At 42.2% G+C, this 10,000-nt stretch overlaps 1 protein-coding gene across 8 annotated transcripts in view; it reads left to right on the plus strand.

The window, feature by feature from the left end:
• LOC124009295 (receptor-type tyrosine-protein phosphatase F) overlaps positions 1–10,000 on the plus strand; it is a 462,304-nt gene that overhangs the window by 327,668 nt on the left and 124,636 nt on the right. For 5 of the 8 annotated variants that reach the window (XM_046320941.1, XM_046320940.1, XM_046320943.1 and 2 more), the window contains one exon: positions 4,973–5,284. The exons of the other annotated variants lie outside the window; for them this stretch is intronic. In XM_046320941.1, coding sequence (XP_046176897.1) covers positions 4,973–5,284 — 312 coding nt within the window. The remainder of the gene's footprint in view (positions 1–4,972; positions 5,285–10,000) is intronic. 8 annotated transcript variants of the gene reach the window in all.

Here is a 10,000-nt window from a genome sequence, read left to right on the forward strand (position 1 = left end):
TATATTTTTGTCAAAAAAGTCCATTTATAAAAATCGCAAAATAGCAAGTTAACTGACTAGCTAACATTAGCCAGCTAGCTAGCTGGTGTTATGACATGAGAACAGTATGACATTGTAAATTCGGGTTGTTTTAATGTTTTAGGGATTCCTGAGAAAACCAGCAAACCAGGCTGTCATCTTGAGAAACAGTGGATGTAAAGAATCTAGCTAGCTGAAGCATTTACTGCAAATTAAATGTACAATTGTGTAAGCTTGCCTTGCCTTGTCATGCAGTGGAAGTAACATAGCTAACGTTAGCTCACTATTTACTTGCTTATTGTGTAGTGGAGGATAAAAAATAACTGTGTGCCTATGGATGTGTAGCTAGCTACAGTATGTAGCCGGTCTGTGTGTCTATGGATGTGTAGCTAGCTACAGTATGTAGCCGGTCTGTTTATGGACCCCAAAACGTTTGGTTCTGAACTAATATTCATACCAATCTATGAACCTCAGCTGTCATAGTTGTTGTATCAACTTCAACTCTGAATGGCATTAATGAAGCCTATGGATTGAGTAGAATATAATAACTTTATTGGGCCAAGGATGCAAGTCCTTTATACACATATACTGTAGTTATTACCACGCGTGAGATCCCCCACATTGTAGCCTGTACATTGAATATATTCACTGATCATGTACTCTTCCTTGGCAAATAAAGGTGTGGTTCAGGTATGAATCTCTATGAGACATTCTTTTTCAGTCATAATCCAATACCAGGTGTGTCAAACTCCATTCTTTGAATGATGCTGTGTCTGCATGTATGTATTACAGATATACACTTCAACAGTGTTTACCACTCTGGACAAAAGAACGAGTCAAAATTCACCAAAGGCTGAAAAAACGGCTTACGAACGTTGTCTAAGCTAGAACACTAGCCCGAGCCAATAGCAAATGAACAGAATGGAACGTTGTCTAAGCTAGAACACTAGCGCGAGCCCATAGCAAATGAACAGAATGGAACGCAAATTAACAAATTAACAGAATGGAACGTTGTCTAACACTAGCGCTAGAACAACAGAATGGAACGCGCTAAGCTAGCCCAATAGCAAATTAACAGAATGGAACGTTGTCTAGAACACTAGCTAGAAATTAACACTAGAACACTAGCGAGCCAATAGCAAATTAACAGAATGGAACGTTGTCTAAGCTAGAACACTAGCGCGAGCCAATAGCAAATTAACAGAATGGAACGTTGTCTAAGCTAGAACACTAGCGCGAGCCAATAGCAAATTAACAGAATGGAACGTTGTCTAAGCTAGAACACTAGCGCGAGCCAATAGCAAATTAACAGAATGGAACGTTGTCTAAGCTAGAACACTAGCGCGAGCCCATAGCAAATGAATAGAATGGAATGTTCACAGAGCCTGTTTTGACTGGAGTAATGCTTATAATTCCATTTGGCCTAAATGGCACAAAATAGATATTAATTTGATGTTACCACTACAGTCTGTTCGTCGGATGAAACTGGGGAAAAAACAACTTGTGTTGGAAGTAAATATCCGCACCTCGATGGTATCAACTGTGCTTATGTCTGCGTAATGACAAAGTAGGGAAAAAATAAAAACTTCTGATAAATGAGCTCGCTGCCCAGACTTACATAATTACAAAGAGGAGATTTTCCTGATTTTAAATTGGTGCCCGCGACTTGAAGAAAATCAAAATATACATAGTGAGATATTTGGCGAAATAGACCGGCATGCCTCTCCATAGGAAAACAATGGGGGGAGCTCAGCGTTCCAAGGGCAAAAAGTACTTTGGGGCTAGCATTTGATGATAACCAAGCTAGCTGCCCAGGCTTACATACTTAGAAAGAGGAGATTCCCGTGATTAAAATGGCGTCCGACTTGAAAAAATCTAAATATACACATTGCGAGATATTTGGCGAAATAGACAGACATGCCTATATTCCCCCCATAGGAAACAATGGGAAGACCGCAGAGTTCCAATGTAATTATTTGTTGTTTACATTTTAATTATAAAACAACGTGAGCAGGTCTCATTGCCAACAATAGCAAAGCAGGCATTGTGACATTGAACAATAAGCTGGGAATAGAACGTTCGGGAGGCGAGTTGGTGCCACGGTGCTCAATAGAGCTAATAGGAGCTGGCAGGGTGAAAAATGCACAAAAATAAAGCCTGTTTTTTCACTTTTACGGCAAAAAGATGGCAAGCAGCTGGGAAATATGGCCATATTATGAAACTGGGCTCTACAGCGGACGCAATGAGCTAGTTATTATCAGAAAATAACGTTGTTAAAAAATGAATGTGTTATTACCAGCCTACTATCTACATGGATTTCAGAGCACTCTCGTCTGAGTGTACCAGAGTGCAGAACAATTCATATACGTGCGCTCAATATGGCCGGTGTCAGTAAACGTCACAGTTTCAGTCACCAATGCTCTGGTTAACACGAAAACTACCATACCAGCTCAACCAGGGCAAGTAAAATGGTCAGAGTGGTCTCATTTGTGTCTGGGAGTAGCTAGCCAACGTTAGCTTGGGTGCTTGACTGCTGTTGTAAGGCCAGAACGCTCAAATCAACCCTACTCCTCGGCCCGAACGTCCAGTGTGCGCTCTGAGAGCGAAACTAACTTACAGACTGACAATCTGACAACGCTCTGAATTTATGAACGTCACGTTGTACAGCGCCATATTGTCTGTTCCATCCAAACGGAAACCCTGAGGGTTTTTCAATCACCACCTTCCGGAAACACCTAAACCCCATCAAATTAATTAAACAATACCTAGGAAAGGTTTGGTAATCCCTCTCATTCCACAATATTTTTTAGATTGACTATTTTTACATTGTCCCACTGGATGTCAAAGGTGAATCTACCAATTAACGCGCTCTGGATCTCCAGCGTGCCCTGACAAATGTAAATGTAAAATATTGTCTGTTCCATCCGGAGACACCTGAAACCCCAGGGTTTTTAAGGAATAAACACCATAATATTAATCAAATTAATTAAACAAGTACCAGTCAAAAGTTTGGACACCCTAAGTTTTAGATGCACTATTGTTTATTTTGACTATTTTCACTGGATGTCAGTAGTGAATGACATCACATCTATGTAAGTCGCCCTCTCCAGCGTGCCTGCAAATCTGTAAATGTAAATGTTAAATTACCACGTTACCAGGTTATTACCACATTATTACCATGTTATTACCAGGTTGTTACCGAGTTATTACCACGTTGTTACCGGGTTATTACCACGTTATTACCACGTTATTACCACGTTGTTACCGGGTTATTACCACATTGTTACGACGTTACCGGTTTATTGCCACATTATTACGACGTTACCGGGTTATTGCCACATTATTACCACGTTGTTACCGGGTTATTACCACGTTGTTACCGGGTTATTGGCAGGTTATTACCACGTTATTGCCACATTACCGGGTTATTACCACATTATTACCACGTTGTTATAGGGTTATTACCACGTTATTACCACATTACCGGGTTATTACCACATTATTACCACGTTGTTACCGGTTTATTGCCACATTGCCACATTATTACCATGTTATTACTGGGTTATTACCACGTTATTACCATGTTATTACACGCTGTTACTGGGTTATTACCATGTTATTACCACGTTATTACCATGTTATTACCACATTGTTACTGGGTTATTACCACGTTACCACGTTATTACCACATTACCGGGTTATTAACCACATTATTACCATGTTATTACCGAGCTGTAATGTAAAGTGCTACCGAGGTCGGTGGGTGTGTGAAACCTGGTATATCTCTTAGCTGACACTACTTAAGAGGACTGACAAACGCCAACCACTGTCATCAAGCTCAGGGTTACGGTGACAGTGTTAACACACCAGGGGGCACTGTGTTAACACACCAGGGGGCACTGTGTTAACACACCAGGGGGCACTGTGTTAACACACCAGGGGGCACTGTGTTAACACACCAGGGGTTGCATTAGCTTTCAGAAATCTGAAGTGCAATGCTATTTGGCTAGCAGCCACAAGTAAATGAGCTAAAGCCACAAGTAAATGAGCTTATATTTGGCTAGCAGCCACAAGTAAATGAGCTTATATTTGGCTAGCAGCCACAAGTAAATGAGCTTATATTTGGCTAGCAGCCACAAGTAAATGAGCTTATATTTGGCTAGCAGCCACAAGTAAATGAGCTTATATTTGGCTAGCAGCCACAAGTAAATGAGCTTATATTTGGCTAGCAGCCACAAGTAAATGAGCTTATATTTGGCTAGCAGCCACATGATGCATGGCCATTAGAATGTTTATCATAGGGAGTAAGTAGCTGGCTACATTTCTTAATGTTGTGTTTCAAGTTAATGTTGCATTGTAACTTCCTATCGGAGAAACTACACGGGACGGACACATCAGGCATAGGTGATCGGGTCTGCTGATAGAATGGCTGTTTGTGAATGCGGGAGTTTGATTGGTCAAGACGAGTGCAAAGATATTTTATCGGAGTGGAGAAGTGCAAGTTTTTACGTGATCGATTCTGAATGAACCGTGAGTGAAGCCAAGCAGAAGTTGCGATAAGAAGCATTTTAGACCTGCGTTTACAAAACTAAGCAAAATATTTTTTTCTGCGTTTTTTTATTTTTATCTTTCCGTTTCTGTGCGAGACATGCAGAATCCTGCGTTATTGCGACCTCTGCACTCTCTTACATCACTCATAGAGACGAGAGTACAGAATACAGCTGAGGGCACAGGGATCAGTCCACCAATGTGCCACACACACACACCTTATTTACATATATCTACATATAAAAACAGACATAGTTATTATATATCTGATTGAACCAATCTCTCAGTCCAGAGTCTGTAGCCCCTCCCTTCCCATCATTGGTTATGTTGTTATTTTAGTTGGGTTATTATTTTAGCTTGATGCCTCCCTCCCCTGCTCGTTCCCTCCCTCCTCCCCCCTTTACAGCCCCCTCCGCCCCCCCTCAGGAGGTGCACCTGTCCAGTCTAAGCTCCACCTCCCTCAAGGTGAGTTGGGTGGCTCCGCCCGCCGCGTCCCGCCACGGCGCCATCGTGGCGTACACCGTCAGCTACCAGTCCACCGGCAGCGGCAGCGAGGACCCCGAGCGCCACGATGTGTCGGGGATCGGAGCGGACGCCTCTAGTTATGTGCTGGAGGGCCTGGAGAAGTGGACAGAGTACCAGGTGTGGGTTAGAGCGCACACTGATGTGGGCCCGGGCCCAGAGAGCGCTCCGGGCAGGATCAAAACTAAAGAGGACGGTAGGTTCTGGTTCTGGGTTGTACCGTCGTCCTCCCTGGGTGAAGCTCTTCTACTCCGACTGACTCCTCCTCCTCTTTCCGTCCGTCTCTTTGGCTTTCCTGCCGGCATCTTCCCTTCTCTATTTGTCTTTAACCGTTTCTGGTCTCTACTGGTTTCTGCTGGTCTCTACTGGTTCCTGCTGGTCTCTACTGGTTTCTGCTAGTCTCTACTGGTTTCTGCTGGTCTTTACTGGTTTCTGCTGGTCTCTACTGGTTCCTGCTGGTCTCTACTGGTTTCTGCTAGTCTCTACTGGTTTCTGCTGGTCTCTACTGGTTTCTGCTGGTCTCTACTGGTCTATGCTGGTCTCTACTGGTTTCTGCTGGTCTCTACTGGTTTCTACTGGTTCTGCTGGTCTCTACTGGTTTATGCTGTCTTCTGCTGTCTTCTTATGCTATTTTTGACAGGTCTCTACTGGTATATACTGGTCTCTATTGATCTTAACTGGTTTTTACAGGTTTCTACTGGTCTCTTCTGGTATCTACTGGTCTCTTCTGGTATCTACTTGTTTATACTGGTCTCTATTGGTCTTAACTGGTTTTACAAGTTTCTACTGGTCTCTTCTGGTTTCTATGTGTCACTTCTGGTTTCTACTACAGGTACGGCTGCACATCTCTTCTTCCTGTACTCTCTATACTGGTGATCGCTCTCTTCTCTCTATACTGGTGATCTCTCTCTTCTCTCTATACTGGTGATCTCTCTTCTCTCTATACTGGTGATCTCTCTTCTCTCTATACTGGTGATCTCTCTCTTCTCTCTATACTGGTGATCTCTCCTCTCTATACTGGTGATCTCTCTCTTCTTCTATACTGGTGATATCTCTCTTATACTGGTGATCTCTCTCTACTGGTGATATCTCTCTTCTTCTATACTGGTGATGATCTCTCTCTTCTCTATATACTGGTGATCTCTCTCTTCTCTCTATACTGGTGATCTCTCTCTTCTCTCTATACTGGTGATCTCTCTCTCTCTTCTCACTATACTGGTGATCTCTCTCTCTCTCTTCTCTCTATACTGGTGATATTTATCTTCTCTCTATACTGGTGATCTCTCTCTCTCTTATCTCTATACTGGTGATCTCTCTCTTCTCTATACTGGTAATCTCTCTCTTCTCTATACTGGTGATCTCTCTCTCTCTTCTCTCTATACTGGTGATATTTCTCTTCTCTCTATACTGGTGATCTCTCTCTCTCTTATCTCTATACTGGTGATCTCTCTCTCCTCTCTATACTAGCTATCTCTCTCTTCTCTCTATACTAGCTATCTCTCTCTTCTATCTATACTAGCTATCTCTCTCTTCTCTCTATACTAGCTATCTCTCTCTTCTCTCTATACTGGTGATCTCTCTCTTCTCTCTATACTGGTGATCTCTCTCTTCTCTCTATACTGGTGATCTCTCTCTCTTCTCTCTATACTGGTGATCTCTCTCTCTTCTCTCTATACTGGTGATCTCTCTCTTCTCTATACTGGTGATCTCTCTATATACTGGTGATCTCTCTCTTCTCTCTATACTGCTGATCTCTCTTTTCTCTCTATACTCATATCTCTTCCTTCTGGTCCTCTCTCTGTGTCTGACTTTCAGACTTGCTATCCAGGGTTAAGGCTCATCACCAACTCTTTTTTTATGACTTCATCCCTTCTCTCTCTGTCTTCTTCGTCCTGTGGTTCTGTCCACGTGCATAGTTCACGTCTGGCTCTCCCTCTGAGCCCTGGAAACTGGAACACAACACACTTAGTCACGTCTCCTTTTCCCACTTCTTTATTTTGTTCGGAGCGTGATGGAGTGTTCCTAGGAGGCAACTCTCTATAATTAATGTGTTTGAAGTTGCAGCTACACAGCTCATTGCTGTAATTAGAGGTTTTACACACACACACTGGGCTGGCGGTAACGAGGCATCCTATGGGCAGCAGTCAGATCTTTACGCATTTCCTCTGTGGATTTAGCCGCATTTTTAAAACCTCTTGAATGTTATGGCAACGTTTTGATTTACGCCTAAATAGACATACCCAAAAGCACTCATTTTTCTTGAGATTGCCATAAACAATAACTAGTAATGCTGCATAGTTCCAGAAAGGTCTGGAACTCAGCTTTTTGGGTAAAAAAAAAATAGTTCTACATTGCTGAGGTGTATTCACTTTTGAGGACACAAGCTCATGTACAGATATTAGGACGATGTAAAAAAAAAAAAAAAGGAATGTTGGATCTGTCCCTGTTCCTGTTCCTGTCCCTGTTCCTGTTCCTGGTCCTGTTCCTGTTCAACAGTAGTGGGGGAATATGCCACCTTTTGAAATGACTAAAATGCTTTTTAAATATAGGTACAATCAAATGATAGACACATTTAGAACCCGGCCACATCAAAATGCGTCATTATACCACCTGGATTCAGTCTTATGTAGCAAAATTTGAAATTGTGTTTTTTTAACATTGGATAAAAGTAGAGACTCAGAGCTAGATAATAGTACATCACACACTGCAGTTGAGGATCAATGGGAAAGGAATTCTGCTTTGAAAGTTGATCAACTTGTAACCCCACTTTTGAGAAAATGGCCCTTGAATTTTTTGGTACACCTACTGGAGAGTTCTCCTTTAGCTCCACCCATTCAGCATCGTTCACACCCTCTTAAGCTTTAGCTCCACCCATTCAGCATCGTTCACACCCTCTTAAGCTTTAGCTCCACCCATTCAGCATCATTCACACCCTCTTAAGCTTTAGCTCCACCCATTCAGCATCGTTCACACCCTCTTAAGCTTTAGCTCCACCCATTCAGCATCGTTCACACCCTCTTAAGCTTTAGCTCCACCCATCTCTTTGAGGATGCACATGTGAGGCCATGTGCTAAACAGAGTGAGTAAGGTAGTGTAGTAAACAGAGTGAGTAAGGTAGTGTAGTAAACAGAGTGAGTAAGGTAGTGTAGTAAACAGAGTGAGTAAGGTAGTGTAGTAAACAGAGTGAGTAAGGTAGTGTAGTAAACAGAGTGAGTAAGGTAGTGTAGTAAACAGAGTGAGTAAGGTAGTGTAGTAAACAGAGTGAGTAAGGTAGTGTAGTAAACAGAGTGAGTAAGGTAGTGTAGTAAACAGAGTGAGTAAGGTAGTGTAGTAAACAGAGTGAGTAAGGTAGTGTGCTAAACAGAGTGAGTAAGGTAGTGTAGTAAACAGAGTGAGTAAGGTAGTGTAGTAAACAGAGTGAGTACTGTAGTGTAGTAAACAGAGTGAGTAAGGTAGTGTAGTAAACAGAGTGAGTAAGGTAGTGTAGTAAACAGAGTGAGTAAGGTAGTGTAGTAAACAGAGTGAGTAAGGTAGTGTAGTAAACAGAGTGAGTAAGGTAGTGTAGTAAACAGAGTGAGTAAGGTAGTGTAGTAAACAGAGTGAGTAAGGTAGTGTAGTAAACAGAGTGAGTAAGGTAGTGTAGTAAACAGAGTGAGTAAGGTAGTGTAGTAAACAGAGTGAGTAAGGTAGTGTAGTAAACAGAGTGAGTAAGGTAGTGTAGTAAAGAGTGAGTAAGGTAGTGTAGTAAACAGAGTGAGTAAGGTAGTGTAGTAAAGAGTGAGTAAGGTAGTGTAGTAAACAGAGTGAGTAAGGTAGTGTAGTAAACAGAGTGAGTAAGGTAGTGTAGTAAACAGAGTGAGTAAGGTAGTGTAGTAAACAGAGTGAGTAAGGTAGTGTAGTAAACAGAGTGAGTAAGGTAGTGTAGTAAACAGAGTGAGTAAGGTAGTGTAGTAAACAGAGTGAGTAAGGTAGTGTAGTAAACAGAGTGAGTAAGGTAGTGTGCTAAACAGAGTGAGTAAGGTAGTGTAGTAAACAGAGTGAGTAAGGTAGTGTAGTAAACAGAGTGAGTACTGTAGTGTAGTAAACAGAGTGAGTAAGGTAGTGTAGTAAACAGAGTGAGTAAGGTAGTGTAGTAAACAGAGTGAGTAAGGTAGTGTAGTAAACAGAGTGAGTAAGGTAGTGTAGTAAACAGAGTGAGTAAGGTAGTGTAGTAAACAGAGTGAGTAAGGTAGTGTAGTAAACAGAGTGAGTAAGGTAGTGTAGTAAACAGAGTGAGTAAGGTAGTGTAGTAAACAGAGTGAGTAAGGTAGTGTAGTAAACAGAGTGAGTAAGGTAGTGTAGTAAACAGAGTGAGTAAGGTAGTGTAGTAAAGAGTGAGTAAGGTAGTGTAGTAAACAGAGTGAGTAAGGTAGTGTAGTAAACAGAGTGAGTAAGGTAGTGTAGTAAAGAGTGAGTAAGGTAGTGTCGTCAACAACCAAAGATTTCAAGACTAAAAGTGGTGAAAGTACAAAAAAAGTAGTGGTAAAAATACACCTTATCTAGTCCTTGTCCTTTATCCTAATGTGACTTTGGTGCAGGTCATGTTGTTCTTCACATTACCATCTCTGGTAAACACACACTATATCAAGTACAATCAACGTTTATTTGTCACATAGAGTGTAGAGGCGGCAGGGTAGCCTAGTGGTTAGAGTGTAGAGGCGGCAGGGTAGGTAGCCTAGTGGTTAGAGTGTAGAGACGGCAGGGTAGCCTAGTGGTTAGAGTGTAGAGGCGGCAGGGTAGCCTAGTGGTTAGAGTGTAGAGGCGGCAGGGTAGCCTAGTGGTTAGAGTGTAGAGGTGGCAGGGTAGTCTAGTGGTTAGAGTGTAGAGACGGCAGGGTAGCCTAGTGGTTAGAGTGTAGAGGCGGCAGGGTAGC

The sequence above is a fragment of the Oncorhynchus gorbuscha genome, linkage group LG22 (genome assembly GCF_021184085.1).
Source record: "Oncorhynchus gorbuscha isolate QuinsamMale2020 ecotype Even-year linkage group LG22, OgorEven_v1.0, whole genome shotgun sequence".
NCBI lineage: Eukaryota > Metazoa > Chordata > Actinopteri > Salmoniformes > Salmonidae > Oncorhynchus > Oncorhynchus gorbuscha.